At 36.0% G+C, this 17,392-nt stretch overlaps 1 protein-coding gene across 2 annotated transcripts in view; it reads left to right on the forward strand.

Annotated features, from left to right (window-relative positions):
• arhgap12a (Rho GTPase activating protein 12a) overlaps window positions 1-16,141 on the forward strand; it is a 49,968-nt gene extending 33,827 nt beyond the window's left edge. The window contains exons 8-19 of one of the 2 annotated variants that reach the window (XM_056480202.1): window positions 623-688; window positions 1,995-2,056; window positions 2,153-2,234; window positions 2,305-2,409; window positions 4,374-4,472; window positions 4,581-4,683; window positions 7,583-7,699; window positions 7,816-7,914; window positions 11,067-11,144; window positions 11,561-11,695; window positions 11,779-11,884; window positions 14,905-16,141. In XM_056480202.1, the coding sequence (XP_056336177.1) occupies window positions 623-688; window positions 1,995-2,056; window positions 2,153-2,234; window positions 2,305-2,409; window positions 4,374-4,472; window positions 4,581-4,683; window positions 7,583-7,699; window positions 7,816-7,914; window positions 11,067-11,144; window positions 11,561-11,695; window positions 11,779-11,884; window positions 14,905-15,079 (1,227 nt within the window). In that variant the 3' untranslated portion in view covers window positions 15,080-16,141. The remainder of the gene's footprint in view (window positions 1-622; window positions 689-1,994; window positions 2,057-2,152; window positions 2,235-2,304; window positions 2,410-4,373; window positions 4,473-4,580; window positions 4,684-7,582; window positions 7,700-7,815; window positions 7,915-11,066; window positions 11,145-11,560; window positions 11,696-11,778; window positions 11,885-14,904) is intronic. The other variant, XM_056480209.1, reaches the window with a different exon arrangement.
• The last annotated feature ends 1,251 nt before the right edge of the window (window positions 16,142-17,392 follow it).

Raw genomic sequence — 17,392 nt, forward strand, 5'->3', positions numbered from 1 at the left:
CAGGTAGAGAAGATCCCTGATTTTAAGAGAAATCCGATCTTAAATGTGGCATTTTTATAATCGAAAGACAGTTCATCGGAAGCACTGAGGCTGGCTGGCTGAAATGTAAAAGTCTGTGTGCATATAACTCATTTTATATGACTAGAAATGCAGAGAACATAGAATGTTCTTCATTTATATTCTTTTGTTTGGGATGTCAGGAGGAAACCGTATTCTTACATTACTGAGTAGCAAGCATTATTTTTAATTTGCGCTGCTCTTGGTAGATTGCTTTGGTCATTATGAAAATAAGCCACTGCGTCTGTGTTGCTTAATTCCCTCATTATCAATAGAAACACCCACAGAAGTTTCCAGTCCCATCTGTGCTTTTCTGGGATTTTGGGTGCATGTTAATTTGGCTTGTTTAGTAAATCCGGCCCTAAGACTTTAAGCAAATGCAAAATCCTGACTTACCCTGAAATGGGAATAGAAGTGTATATAATGCTGTCTGATTGCCATATTGGCTTGACTTAATAAGGGTGTAGTATTGACATAACTGTGAGCGAGCCGGCTGATTTATTACAGGTCTTGATACAAATTATGCATAAGTTTAAATCATGTGGTTTGTCGTTTTCTTGTATAGGACACCAAAACTGGCTCACCCGACTCCGACTCCTCCTGCCCTTCCTCTCCCAAACCTCCCCATTCTGTTAGTATCAGGATCATCCCTCTTTTTCTCACCTGGTCCTCCTTTTTTGCTTTTGTTGGTCTTCTCTCCTCACCCGGTGCTGTGTGTTTGTGTTGTGTTTTTGCTTTTTTCCCTAAATCAATAAGTCAAAAGATCGTCAATGATAACGTGCTGTTGATGATCTCAGTATGAAGTAAGATGCTTAAGTTAAAACCATCTTAACCAGAGTAAAATCACAGGGCAATTTGACTTATCAATTTTTAATAAGGATAAAGGATTAAATTTGTTAGCAGTAATCGTAATAACTTATAAGTGGTTATTCTAAGTCAGATTGGCACAACTGAATTGATGTGTGGTCACAGTTATGTGTGCACCAGCTGCTCTTCATTTGCATGTGCTTTTCATGTGGTTCATCCAATCATGTTGCAGAACTGTGATTAGCTGCACTGAAAAAAGTGTTGCATGCAAAACTGTTGCAAACAATTTATTTGTGTTGAATTTAAACAAACAAATTAAATTGAGCAATGTTCAACTTAATTTGTTTGTTTAAATTCAGCCCAAATAAATTGTTTACAACCACTGAACGTAAAAAAATTGAGTAAATCCAAGGAATCATCTTTGAATAATTTTTTTCAGTGTGGTTGTGTCTTGTGTTGCTTTTGTTTTAAAAACTAAAGCACTGTATATATACACACACACACACAAACACACACAAACATATATATATGGTTTATGTGGACTCTGTATAGGTGTAATTCATTTTATAGTATAAAAAACTTATTATATTGCCTCTCATCCTATCCTACCTCTAAACTCAACCCTCAAAGGAAACTTGTGGGAAAATTTGAATGTCAAAAACCCCATTAAGTATGATTTTTTTCAATGATTCAATGATTTTTTGAGTGCACAAGACTCCTATACCACCTTAACAGTGTAATACTGGTCATAGCCATGTCACTATACAGTTTTCAGTCCTTGAAAATCTGATAACCAGATCGCACACACACACAGACACACACACACATATACACTTCTCTCTGATGGTGGTTTGGTCTCTTTTGCCATTGGACATTATTGGTTGCTTGTCTCCTGTTTTGCTGGGTTAATTCTGCTGCCTCTTGCAGTTTATCATGTAAAGACCCATTCAAATCAAGAAGGGATATAGCATTGACTATAAGCAATGTATGATAACATTCACTTCATGAATTATTTACAGCTTGGCTACATTTAAAACCGTATCGTTGCAATTATATATTTTTGATGTGAATGGGCCTTAATTGTAGTTTGTTTTAGTCTGGTTTTTTCACGTCTCCATTCTTCCTTTCAGCCGTCAGAGAAATGTGCCACTTTAAACATGACTAAAATCACTGAACATGGAAAGAAAGTCCGGTAAGTAGAAACAATCATGCAGAGAGAGCTAGAAATGCTTCTATCTACGCTGTGCTGATGTTGTGATTTGTTTATTTTTCTTTTTTATGCTCGCAGGAAGAACTGGACCTCCTATTGGACAGTTTTGCAAGGTTCATTATTGATATTTAATAAGGGCCAAGGAGGCGGGTCTGGCTGGGTGAGTTACAGTTCATTAGTGGCTCATGTGATGTGTGTCTGTGACTGTTAATGTGTTGCTCTGCCAACAGTTTGGAAGAGACCAGAAGAGTTCAGTGGAGTATAGTGTGGATCTCAAAGGAGGGTCAGTGGACTGGGCGTCTAAAGACAAATCCAGCAAGAAACATGTTCTAGAGGTAAATACTTGGTTGGAATGTTTGGAACGGGAGTCACTTAAAAGTGTATATTTACCTTAAATGCAAACGTTTAAGTTTTATTGAAGAATTTGGTGGGTAGAATTGAGAATTACAGACATATTCTAAGGTGAAGACATTAATCGTGGGGAAAAGGCTGGGAGAAAATGTATCTTGTTTGGAGATATGTGACAGTAACTAATTTTCATCAGTGAGCATTAAACTATCAGTGCTGTATTGTGATCTACACCATGGACATACACTGAGCAATAAATTTTGGCCAATTTGCTCCAAACTGTTTTCCCTGATTATTTCAATGGCAAGTTTACTATCAGAAGGTAAGCAAAAAGTTAGTTGTTGGTTATTAAAGGTGCAGTAGGTGATTCTCTTCAGAAATTTTTTGTTGTTGTGCTGGTTGAAAGTCTCTTGACATTCCAATAGTAATGATTAAAGTAAATGATCTAAATGTATATGTATTTCTGTAATCTGATTAAAAAATGTTCATCCAATTAAAAATTGTCAGGCTGACATTTTCCATAATTCTGATAAGTAGCCCAAACTGTCTGTCAACAAATGTAGATTTGTACATTTGCATATCTGCGGATGTGTTCACACAGATCCGCGCACCGTGCATTCATGTGCACAAGAGACACATGAGATCACAGCGGTACAAGCAAATGCTGAATCAAAACGTTTTAAAATCCTGAATAAATATTAACTCCAGAGTTACTTTTGCACTCTGGAGGAAGGACAACACCATGGCTGAAGTATGTCTTTTAGACAGGTCATGTTCTGTTTTAAAACTATTTTAGTCACCCAAAGCTGATGTAGATTGTGTTGGGTTATGAATGGGTTACACAGAAGTGTTGTTCAGCCACTGAAATCTTCGGGATAGATTGTGACTATTTTCAGTTTCATAATGTAAAGCATTTACAGCATCAATAATGGCAATTTTTATTTAGTTTAACAACAAAACATCAGTAAATAGCACTATTCTACCTAGCCTGCTTTACTAAGGTGAAGTTGGCTTTATATTCACATCACGTTGGTTCATTTTTGAACAATGACAACCTGTGGCGCACTTTATATGGTTTACCGCTACTTTGAATATTCGGTCTGAAATAGTATGTAAGTGTGGCTTAGTAATAAGTGCAAGTCCTGTTTCAGGAGGCATGGGTTCGGAGGGCAGTGGAGGGACTGTGCTTCAAAGATATTATGCTAACCAGTTAGCATTTTGACAGATCACCTACTGCACCTTTATTCAGATATTCATCCAGCAACCCACTTCTGATATGCAAAACAAAGCTCTTTTTTTCCATTTTCTTGTTAAAAAGTGGCTGGTGCTTATCATAATGGGTCCATTTTTAATTAGATTTTTTTTTCTGTAACTGAAAGGTGAAAATGTGTTAATTTAAGTGCTTTTGACATTACTAGAAGTCTCGGAGTTAAAGTTATTTCTGCTTCAAATGTTTTCAGTTCACTCAGTTGACTGTTAAAGGGATAGATCATCCAAAAATGAAAATGTACTCTGTTTAGCCACCCTAAAATGATTACACATCTTTGAGTTTCTTTCTTTTTTAACACAATAGACAATATTTTCAAGAATGTTGGAGACCGGAAATCATTGACTTTCATAGTAGGAAAAACACAAACTCTGTGGAAACCAATGGTTACTCGTTTGCAAAAATTCTTGCAAATATCTATATACAAACTCTACGTTTTGAAACGAATGATGATAGAATTTTAGTCATTGTGAACTATCCTTTTAACAGCCAACTGCGTGAACTGAATATTTACTCATTAAAATCAGTGTGATTGTGAAGCCCTTATCAAGGTCATTCAGTGGATTAATCTGTCCTTTTTTGCAAAGAGCTTGGCTGAAGCTTTGCAAATCACAGCTTGATGTCAGAACAGGTTGACATGTCACCGATATTTCTGTATTCATTTGTTTGTGTTCATGCGTGCAGCTGAAGACCCGGCAGGGCACGGAGTTACTCTTGCAGTCAGATAGCGACGGCCTCGTGAATGACTGGCACAAAGCTTTGACTGAAGCCATTCACACATATGTAAGATTACTCTATTTGCCTGTATATATAGTCTATTACTATACATGTCTGCGCACACAGCTGTTCTGAAGCCCTGTACTGACATTAGTGTGTTTGTTGTTGATGCAGGTGTGGGAGTCTGATGAGGCCATTGAAGAAGACATGCCAGAATCTCCTGAAAACGAGAAACATGACAAGGAAAAAGAGCGAAAAAACTCCAAGAAGGCCAGAGGTGTGTGTGTGTTTAAGGGTGTAGTAGAAGTAGGTGAATTGAGACACAGGATCAGATTCACGCACACAAAGTATGTACTCTTTTTGTGAAGAAAAAGTCCATACTTTTGAGCAGTGTTGGGGGTAATGCGTTATAGATAATGCGTGTTATGTAAATAATATTACTTTTCCAAAGTAACGAGTAATATAACGCATTACTTTTATAAATAAGTAATATCAGGGTTCATTTGGTCATGGAAAACCTGGAAACGTCATGGAATATTAACATGAATTTTAATTTTGCCTTTGAATTTTCTTTTCTTTTTTTAAATATTTCCTAAATGATCCTTAACAGAGCAAGGAAATTTTCACTGTATGTCTGATAATATTTTTTCTTCTGGAGAAAGTCTTATTTGTTTTATTTTGGCTAGAATAAAAGCAGTTTTTAATTTTTTAAAAACCTTTTTAAGGTCAAAATTATTTTCCCCTTTAAGCTAATTTTTTTCGCCTGTCTACAGAACAAACCATCGCTATACAATAACTTACCCTAATTACCCTAACCTGCCTAGTTAACTTTATTAACCTAGTTAAGCCTTTAAATGTCACTTGAAGCTGTATAGAAGTATCTTGAAAAATATCTAGTCAAATATTATTTACTGTCATCATGGCAAAGATCAAATAAATCAGTTATTAGATTAGCGTTATTAAAACTATTATGTTTAGAAATGTGTTGAAGAAATCGTCTCTCCATTAAAAAATAAACAGGGGGACTAATAATTCAGTGGGGCTAATAATTCTGACTTTAACTGTATATTGCGATGTTAAAACAATTTCACCAGATGATTTAACAGGTTTATTTGGATTGATTGGGGGGGATTTTGTGGAGGAGTGGATCTCAAATAATATATAACAATTAAATTACAAGCATAGATAAATAAAATATAGTAACATGCATAATCTTCATTGTATATTATTTAATCTTTATTAAAGTTACAAAAAATTTCTTGTGGCTGGATGTTTTAATATGTGAAATATTGAAATGTTTTCGCAGTCACAGGCCTTAAAGGGATAGTTTACTCAAAGATTAAAATGTACTCACTATCTTTTTGTGTTCATTTAAAAAAAAAAATTGTTTTTCTTATTTACCATGTATATGTAGACTTTACATGAAACATTACATCATGAAAATATACTTGAAAGTTCTGGAAAAGTCTTGGAAATGTCATGAAATTTTAGTAGTAAATGTGTATGAATCTTGTAATATTATTTGAGTTACTTTTTTTTTTTAATGTAGTGCAAGTTTCTTTTTACCTTGCTTAATTGGCTTTTACAAAATATATTGTGGAATAAAAATTACCTTAGGTTGAATCACACACTCAATGAGAGAGCGTGCTGCGAGGGAACAGACAGTCGGCTCGCTCTCGCCATCATCAGGTCTTTCACAGCAGATGAGTCTGTACTGTTCTACCAACTGAATCTACTAACTGTTCTTCTAACTGATATGGGTTTGTTTCAAGTTAAAGAGGGTATCCCGTATGTTAGTACTTTTTTTTTTTTTTTTTATAAAATTTTTTTTAGGGGTTTTCCTCTTTGTTGGGATAGGACAGTGGAGATTTTACAGACAGGAAAGTGTGGGGAGCAGAGATAGGGGAAGGATCGGCAAAGGACCTCAAGCCGGAATCGAACTCGAGTCGCCGTGAACATCTTGGTGCTATATGTCGTCGCACTAACCACTAGGCTATTTAAGCCGACTGGTATGTTAGTACTTACTGAAGACGCAAACCGTTCAATTTAATAAACTGGTTGGCCAGTTCGCTTAGAAGATCCTGTTAAAACAAACGATTCAGTTGCGAATCACCCGTCATTACTACAGACAGAAACAGAAACAATGGCAGGCTGGAGACTTATATTTTTGCAATAGATTCTTGTTATTTTGAACACATCGAAGAAAAGTTGTTGTTAAGTGTAGATTATGTGTAAGTAAAACTTTAACCCATTGAGACGCTGTTTATAACAGTTTCTTCATTTATTTTCTTTTCATCTTATTCCCTTTATAATCTGGGGTCGCCACAGCGGAATGAACCGCCAACTTCTCCACCATATGTTTTGAGCAGCGGATGCCCTTCCAGCTGCAACCCATCACTAGGAAACACATACACACTCATTCACACACATGCACTACGGACAATTTAGCTTACCCAATTCACCTATAGTGCATGTCTTTGGACTTGTGGGAGAAACCGGAGCACCTGGAGGAAACCCATGCAAACTCCACACAGAAATGCCAACTGACCCAGCCAGGACTCAAACCGGTGACCTTCTTGCTGTGAAGCAATTGTGCTACCCACTGCGCCACCGTGCTGCCCTATATCAGTTTCTTAATAAATATAAATATTATTAAAAGTAAAAGATGTATTTTAATCCGGCTACCACTGCAAGTATGTTTTAAACCTGTGGGAATCACTGCTAATTAATTTCTCAAGCAATTGAATAGCATTTTAGTCCTTGTACTGTTGACTTATGTTAAACATTCTAAAAGCATCTTATGCATTATATAACTGTATTTTATTCTGTTTCCGAATGAGAATAATTAAGATCTAAATAAGAGAATGGAACAAACATACATGCAAATTAAACTAATTCCAAATACTAGAAAATGTCAATGACTTTCAAATAAAAAAAGTCATGAAATATAAAATAATCATCAGCAATAATGCATATTAATCTTACTGCATATTCATCAGGAGCAGATTGCAGTTTTATACTTTAGTTTATTATTGTAGTTATTAATATTCATGACATCGGCAGGTCTACCAACAAACTTTAGCTTTTGTCTTTTAGTCACCAATCCTTGTATTGACCACTGCAGGCATAGAGAGGTGTACCATTCATTAAACGCATCATCTTCCATTGTCTTATAGATATTAAGAAAACTGCAAGCATGGACAATGCAGAACAGAAGAAGAAGACCAAACTGATGAAGCTCCTCACTGGCAGACCTACTTTACAGGCTGTCAAAGACAAAGGCTACATTAAAGGTATTACACGCACCTATGAGCAGACACTTTATCTATAAAATTCAGAGGATGTTTTTTAGGAAATGAATGTTTCTCTCTCTCTCTCTCTCTCCCCCTCTCTCCCTCTCCCTCCATAGATCAAGTGTTTGGGTGCAGTTTGAGCAGTCTGTGTCAGAGAGAAAACTCCACTGTACCCCGCTTTGTCTGGTTGTGCATTGAGCAAGTGGAGAAGAACGGTACTTCTCAATCTTTTTTTTTGTTTTAGTAACTTTGCAGGTTTTTAATATATATTTTATGTCTGCATAGATTTATTTTTATAGAGTAGATTAGATGAAAATGGATATTTCTTTTGCAATTAGATTTTTGTGTGTGTGTATTAAATCTTAAAGTAAAAAAGTCATTAAGCAATCTGGTGGTGTAAATACAGCGAAGTAAAAATGAGAAAGCTCCAGGTGTCATTTAATGCTGCTCTATGAATTTAGCTTAGCCAAGGTGGACGAGTCGAAGTCAGATGTGTGTATATAATAATATTGCCACTTTTCATGCTGTTTTAAGGAAATCGATGTATCATTTTGTGCATCGAATGGGTATCTCAAGAAATACAAGCGATTTAAGGGATCCCACACTAAGTAATCCTAAGTACCGCTCTTGGTATTGGAAGCTATTTGAATTTATGTTAATATATTTATGATTGTATGTTTGTTTTTTTGTTTAATTTATTATGTTTTTAAATATGGACTAAGTGTCTGAAATAAAGGAAATAATAATTTAGGTTTCTATTAACATTGATTAATTATAAAAATATATATAATTTGGTTTTAGACTTTATAAGAATTATGCACACATACAATTGTCTTACTGTTGTTTTGGTTAATTCTACTATTTGCAGTATGCTCTGTTTGGCTGTATGCTTTATTACACTGTTTCTCGACCACGTTCCTGAAGGACCACCAGCACTGCATGTTTTGGATGTCTGCTTTGTCTGTCACACCCATTACAGGTCTTTAAGTCTCTGCCAATGAGCTGAGAATCTGAATCAGGTGTATTTTGTTAAGGAGACACGGAAATTTGTGCATAGCTGGTGGTCCACCAGGAACGTGGTTGAGAAACACTGACTCATTATTATAGGTGGGCATAGATTCATTTTTTAAAATTTAGATTAATCTCACTGTAATCTTGGAATTAATCTAGATTAAAAATGGCTCATTTGAATTTTGCCGAAGGCATTCAGAATATGTGTGCTACCCAAATAATAACTAAAAGTAAGTCTTTGAGAAAGAGTTTCTCAAGCCAGGTGGTGCTGTAGGGGTAATTTACAATTTTAACCCAAAGAATGACCAGTCTTTCAGATGAAGAAGAGCCGGAGTAAGAGATTCAAATAAATAAATAAAGTTTACTGAAGATAGTTTGCAGTTTCATCAGCAGAAGCCAGCTTCAACACTCGCAAATGAGTTCCTACGCCGCTCTGCTTACAATCACAAATCAATAACAATTATACTCTCACATAACGTCAGTAACTGCGTCACACATATAGGTGTTCTAAACTGATTGGTTAAAACACAGATAGACTAGGAAAATTTCCACATGGGTTCATGCGTACAATTCTGAACAATATCTTAAGCATAAACGTCAGACATCCACTAGAGCTGACTCCAGACCTGTGAAATGGATCCACAATCAAATAGAACAAACACACACTTAAAGTACAACCTGTTTCTTACACAAGGCTGAATGTACTCTCAGCTGTCTTTATCAAAACTGGTTAAAACCGGCATAATCTACATTCAGGCAGTTATAATATCCTTACTACACAAAGTCTATCTTAAATAAAAAGTAAAACACCTCTAAAGAATTAACCGTAAAATAGTAAAATCACTTTAGACATTTTAGATAGTATTAACTCATAGAAATAACAATAGAAACAGTTGCTTCCAGTCCTCAGCCCTTCAGTTCTACTCAAGGTCTCCGTGACCTCTGACCTAGTTTGGTGGCTCCTGAAAATAGTTGTAAAGAGACAGGCAAATGCACTGAACATTCTTATATTAAGCAATGTGTTAACTTTATTCATTTATTCAATAATCATCTTTAATAAAAAAATGATGAGAAACAGGATGATGAGAAAAGGATAAACGTTGATCCATGCTCAGACGGATTGGAAGGTACAAATCCGAATCCTTCAGCGCAATAGACCAGGGGCTCATCTCCTGTTTCCAAATTGCATAACAAACTTCTTGAGAAACTGTTTTACTATGATAATCGGTGATGAAATAAATTATGTTCAATAAGATGTACTTGTGTTTACTTACAGTTTATTCAGTTAAACTTGAATTTTGAACTGTAGGCCTACATATGCTCCAGACAGTGATTTTTTTTGATCACCTTAATCCGACTAAAGTCATAACTGAACTAAACAGAAATGGAATTAAGACGTGGAGTATGCATATATTAGTGGCATATATTATTATTAAGTAAACACCACAATCAAACTATTAGCGCCATGTAGGACTTTTCGCCATATTTTCCATCAAGATCCACACACGCGACTGTCAGTAAAGGACCACACACACACACACACACATCCCAAAATGCGGAAGTTTTTCTTTCCGTTCGGCGTGCGTTATTAAATTCCATAACGCTCTCACCAGTCCTTGCTCCTTATTTGCATCTAATACCCCAGTTTGTCATGGGGGCATGAATGAAATGTTCTTGAATGATAGTGAAACTGCCGAACTGCAGTTAAAGTCACCCAAAATTACAGGAAACTCTTACATGAAAGCACTTCACGTAAACACCTTAATTATATTATTGACTATTAAGGCAAATAAGTAGATTAAAGATGTCCATGTAAGCGTAGTCAGTAGTGATCTTCGAAGTAAGTGAAAGATCAGAAGGGGGCATCCTGCTGATTTGATTCTGAAGGACACTTGTTTGTCAGACGGCTCATCGGTCGGGTATACATCCGCGCTAAAATATCAAGGTGAAAGTCATCATAACTTGCGTAGAATAGACCCAGCTCCCAACCCAACTTTGAGAATTGATTAACGGCAGTTTTTTTTTTATCGCCTGATAAGAGTCTTGCATTTACGCAGCCATTAACGCTGATAACGGCCCACCACTACTTATTATATTTATTTGCACTTAGATACTTTTAACTTTCAAAAATGCTTAACAGCCTTGTCATGAAATGGTTAATCACTATTTTAAATCCTTATCACTTCAGAAATGTGTTCATTTAGCTTTTTGCAAAACCTAAAAACCTAGCCTGCGCCTAAGCATCTATTGCTGCCTGGGCTTGTTAAGATGACTCCTTTTAATGGGTTTTCTGAATAAGTCATTCTGTCATTTTGTAATGCATAACATTTACATTGTCTTTTCTCTCCTCCTTCAGGGTTAGGAGTGGATGGTTTGTACAGAGTCAGTGGAAATTTGGCCATTATACAAAAACTGAGATTTGCTGTTAACCACGGTATGTTTTACACCCTTTGTGGCTAATATAATATAATATAATATAATATAATATAATATAATATAATATAATATAATATAATATAATATAATATAATATAATATAATATAATATAATATAATATAATACATAAATACAATATTATATAGTAATATACTGTACATATATGTGTCAAAGTTAATATTTTTATTCTCTGTTTATATTTATTTTATTCCTTTATTATCTGTGTTTTTATCCTGTCGTTGTGATTCTGTTGCACTGTGGAAACTTTTGTCTAGAAAACGAATTCACTTCTATGTGTAAAGATACCTGGCAATACAGCTCTTTCTGATACAATATAGTATAAAATAACTTGCTGGTGATGTGTAATATATAAAGACTGATGATTTGTGTCCTTGTGATCCTCATAATTCCAGATGAGAAAATCGATTTAGGTGACAGTAAATGGGAGGACATTCACGTGACCACTGGAGCTCTGAAGATGTTTTTCCGTGAGCTGCCAGAGCCTCTGTTCACCTACACGTTCTTCAATGATTTCATCTCTGCTATCAGTGAGTGGAGACAGACCAGTGTTTCAGACAAGGCAGCTAAATTGTGATTCTTGTGATAATTAATCGCGTGTGTGTTTATGTAGAAATGCCAGACTATAAGCAGAAAGTTCAGACGGTTAAGGATCTGATGAAGCAGTTGCCACGGCCAAACCACGACACCATACAGGTGCTCTTCAAACACCTGAAGAAGTGAGTATAAAAGGAGAAGGAGACCGAGCAAATGATTATGATGGCAGTTGTGGGTTGTTTAAAAATCAAAATTCTTGACTCCTATATTTAATAAACTGAAACTTGCTGGGCCTTCCTGTTAACAGGAAGCAGAAACAAAACTTGCAAGGCCCCGCTTATTTAGAAAAGTGCTGAATGAGAGACTTGCGAGTTGTTTTATAGAGCATTTCACACACACACACACACTGATTTCAGTTCTGTTTTTAAGGTTTAGGCTTCACATATATATTTAATGTGGTTTAAAGAAAATGGCACTAAGTTCTGTTTACCTCAAGCCTGGTTATACTCAACGCGTTCGCTAGTTTGCTTGAGTGTGTGCAGCGAATGTGACGTCATTGCTGTGTTTGCAGAGATGAGCTTTGGGTGCACGTGACATGATTTCGATTGGCGGAGCGAACATTTCATTTGAGTTGAATTAAAATCATTTTAAAGAGATTTTTCTGAAAAAGGTACGCCTGTAATGACATCTTTATGATCCATCCATGCGTGATCAAAGTGGAGACCCAGGTACACAATTACTGAAATATGTTTATCCACCAGTCAAAGGTTTTACACTGATGTATATATTACAATGATTAATTTAAAACAATGTAATTGTTACAAAACTATAATTAAGGAATAAATTATTTATTTTATAACTGGAAAGGAATATTTGAACCTATAGGTTTACAATATACTGATGCCGTGCTTTTCTAGGCTTTATTGGTGATAATGGTCAGGAATGTTTGACCATTATTGCCTTTTTAGCATATAAGTGGACACAAACTAGCCAGACAGTAATGTGTGAATTGTGGAGCGGGCTAAATATTAAAAAAACATCTGTATTTTTTAGTACTTTTTTTGCTTTTATTCTTTCCATAATAAAAAAATATGTTTGTAGAGTAACTCATGTTCTGTTTTCATTAATATTTTAATAAACTATAATAGGTAGAACGGTCTGAGATATGAATAAAAGCAAGTGATGCATCAAAGATTGATTTAAAAAAAACCTTGAATGCTTATAAAAATCCATATAATCATTAAAATAACTTATGAAAATAATTAGTTTAAAAATCTTGAATGATATTAAAGGTTCAAGACACCCTGGAGTACTTTTATTTGAGATTGTAACAGATTTGTGTGTTGAGCATCAGTTAAGACAATGTTAGCACCTGTCAGCTTTAATTGTGGGAAAAACTGAATAATTTTGAGTTTTTGTCAGCTAATTTCTTCCTCCGGGTTTAAAAAAATTTTTGGGGCGAGATCAAAATCGGTGATGTAGCGCGAATCTGCAAGTGAAGTGATGACGTGTCGGTTTCTCATTGTTATTAATATCATTCATGTGTGTATAAAATTACGAATGACAAATGTAGCAGGGCATTACATTATTTACTGTTTATTTCTTTACATTTTAACTTTGTAAACTATAAAATCATAGGTCTCCTCATGGTTTGTGTCTCATTTTGTGAGCCATCTGACGGTTCGCTCCATACTTTTCCCCTGCACTGTCGCCCACTCCACCCTCTGCTCACAGCGCTGCTCCACACCCACCTCGGAGAATTTTTTGAAAAATTTCTGAGGTAGACTTGAACTGAAAAAGGGGGTTTCATGACCCTTTAATAATATGACATAGTCCTTGAAACGTCCTACTTCTCTGTTTATGCTTCTGATTTTATGGTCCGTTTCTTTTTGACTGTCCCCTGTCATTTTAAAGAATTTTTACTACGCTGAACGCGTCAAGTATAAAAGCCTCGTCTGTTTCGTGAGGTTTGCATGCAGTGACCAGAGGTCCGCAATGCGGTGCCAGGCGAAAGCTTAAATCAACCTTTTTACTTTTTTCTGTTTTTGAAAACTCCTAATTTAACTCTTAGCATTCAGTTATGTTTATTGTGGTAAAGATGCATAATTGGTGAGGTTTTCATGTCTAGTTTTAAATTTCTCAATTTTTAATTAAAGAAAAAGGATAGACACTAGAATCATGTAACCTTAAAATTAACAAAAAAAATGCTAAAGTAGTGTGTATATTTTGAATGCAATACGTGGGAGTGAGGGTAACACGTGTATAGTGTAGAGGTGTACCAGTAACCCATTTTTACATTTATTTCTAAATAAAATGTGGCTTATACATCGTTTCAGTTTCTATTCGTTTTAGTTTTCCTCAACAATGCTATGTTAACACTATAGGACTTATTATGGTGTGTGTGTGTTTTCTTATTCTGGAAATTCATAAATGGAAACAATCAATTTATTAATAGAAGCATGCTGTAATTGTCTTGGCATGTTCTCCCCATGTTGGTGTGGGTTTCCTCCACAGTCAGAATATACGGACATTTTTTTGCTATTTCTGCTGAGAATTTTGTTGAAAATCTGCGGATTTATGCGGAATTATTTTGGGAGTATGACAACTAAAACCTTAATATAGAAAATAAAAAATAATAGACTTTTAAATTTGATTTAATGTTTACAATGAAAATCCAATAAGATCCACTTTATTTGGTAAACAAAGCAAGTCTCTCATATAATATATCTACTAAAAAGACAGAAAATATTATTTTACAAACTGTATTGTAAATAAATCATAAACATTTTCATATTAGTCAATAATTATACTGAAATTAATTTTAAAACTGAATAAATATAAATTTACATACATTTACACAAGTGATTAAACAGAATCAACGATGGGTTAAAAATCTGCGGAATTCTGCGCACGCAGATTCCGTATGGGCCTAGCTATAGGTGAATTAGATGAACTAAAATGGCCGTAGTGTATGAGTGTGTGTGAATGTGAGAATGTATGGGTGTTTCCCAGTCCTGGGTTGCAGCTGGAAGGGCACCAGCTGCGTAAAACATATGCCGGAATAATTGACAGTTCATTCCGCTGTGTCGACCCCTGATAAATAAGAGACTAAGCTGAAGGAAAATGAATGAATGTAATTGTCTTAGATGGAGTGTATGTCATGTCCTCTTTTCACAAACATGTCCTCTTTGCTTCTCTTCAGAGTGATCCAGCATGTGGACGAGAACCGAATGACCACTCAGAGTGTAGCCATTGTGTTCGGCCCGACGCTCCTCCGCCCCGAGATAGAGACAGCAAATATGGCAGTGCACATGGTCTACCAGAACCAGATCGTTGAGCTCATTCTTATGGAGTATGACACTATATTCGGCAGGTAGGTCACACACGCATAGGAAACCTTTGACCAAACTCAACGGGCCAGTTGCTGCTGAAGACCCACTGACTGCCAGTGTTTTGGTACGTTTACATGAAAGAACTGCTCGTATTGGAAAAACCCACCATTCTGGCTTCAACTTAAAACAGACGAGACTTTTTCTCCAACTTATATTGGACTAAGTTATGGTCCCGTTTTTCTTAGTTGGAATTAATTTTGATACACACCCAAATCCATTGGACTAAGGCCTTTACTGGATTTGTTTGGAGCAATGAGGATTAATATATCAACTGTCCGACTGAAAACGTGATGCTCATGGGAGAGAACTGATGTTTCATTTTCCGTTCACTTTTAGTACGACCTTTTGCATTGCATATTTCCATGAAAATACTCTCATACGGTATTGAACGGCATGTCAACCGATTGTCTGACATGACAGACTTTATCCCTAACTAACGCCTTGGATGGGTTACATTTTCCTCTGGCCTGCTGGAAGTGACCACTGAAATCACTGGAGTTATTTTGTAGACCATTTATGGACCTTTTTTTTGGAGCTCGCAATTTCTAAATATCGATTCAGTATCAAAGAACGTACAAGCTCTTGTATGTAAGTCTGTAGGTGTACTTCAGACTGTGGGAGTACTGTTATCCTGGTTTATTACAAAGGCACTGGAATGAAATGTGTTAACATTTAAGCATGTTAAGAGGACATTAGACCCGCTGCTTTTCCTGACCAAGATCCAAGACATGCATTGGCAACCTATTTATCATGAGAATACAGTACGCTGTAGATAAAATACCACTTGAAGATTTTTGTATTAGAAGAACGTGGCAGAAATTGTCAACACTGAGCTTTCTATTGATGTCCATGTGCTTGTGATGAGGAGTTAAAATGCACATGGAAGGCACCACAATTGTGTTGATGGTAGAGACTGGTTTATTAAAGTTTTAATGAGTTATTACAGAAAAGGCTATTTGGAAAAAGGCTGTCGAATGTAATTCGTCAGATATTCTGCTTTGTCACAGAACTTTGTCTTGATGAAAATAAAAATGATAAGACAAACCATTCACCTAATGGAGCGTGCTTTCTTCCAGTGTTTCTCCATGAGAGGGCAGCAAACAGCACTGTGTTGTTTGCTGTTCTCGCATTTAAAGGGACACTTAGGCCTCGTTTACACTAATATGTCTTAGTTTTAAAATGGCATTTTCGAAAGAAAATGATCCGCGTCTACACTGACGTTTCATCGAGCATTTCTGAGAAGATCTCAGTCCACACTATATTGCTGAAAACACACATCATGTGGCAACACACACACTCTGGCATGTGCTCCAGCGTATGTGTGGGTCTGAGCTCCAGCAGTCAGCGGGTGCTTTGAGCACAAAACCCCAGAGAGCAGTGCATGTCGGACAGTTTATCAAGGATGTACCGCTGGATTGCGTCTCACTATAGTTGTTAAACGTGATATTTATTACATCTTCTCTATCTAATGACTTCTGTCTTTTTGAATCTATCAGGTAACGTGTCACAGTGTCAGTACACTGCTTCAATCTTTCGCTTTAACGCGTGTACCTCGTAATTTTAGCGAAAACCTCAGATACTGTTGATTGTGCACATTTTTTACCAATTTAGTTTGTAGACGCCATTATAACGACACAGATCACTCTGCCTATTTATGCCAGAGTCCTGTGGAAAAAGTGACTGACGGGTAGTAATTTGTGTGTAACTTATCTTTATTTTTGATTTGGTTATGGGTAAAACAAAGACCATGCGGGTCAGGTAGTTAAAACGGTAGGCTACAAATAATTAATTCGTTATGAATTAATTAATTATTCATAAATAATTAATTCACTGCCGCCTACAACAATGCTATTGTCCAATGCAATGTTGGTTAACCGCCAAATTGGTCAACATGGCCCAACCCTAGTGTCCACTTCACAGAGTACTTGGTGGAATGAGGAAAAAAAAAACTAGCAGTAGGAGAAATAAGTCTGTCATGTATGTTTAGGCTGCTGTCCTAAAATAAATATGTAAATAAAATAAATCATTATGAAAGTGCTTTTTCTAAATGGGAGTAAAAGAAACTAAGGAAAGTCCTGGTGCTTCACTTCATTTATTTTTTGGGCATCTTAAAAGGAAACAAACAAATTCAACAAACAGGTTCATCATCACCTCGTGGAAAATGTGACATTTACACACACAATGCAAAGTTGGCACAAATGAAAACAAACGCAGACAAAATGGGTTGACTGATTTTGGTTCCGAAATGGCAACTTCAACACCAGAACAACAACATGAATTCATGCTCTTCATCACAGG

The sequence above is a fragment of the Danio aesculapii genome, chromosome 2 (genome assembly GCF_903798145.1).
Source record: "Danio aesculapii chromosome 2, fDanAes4.1, whole genome shotgun sequence".
Lineage (NCBI taxonomy): Eukaryota > Metazoa > Chordata > Actinopteri > Cypriniformes > Danionidae > Danio > Danio aesculapii.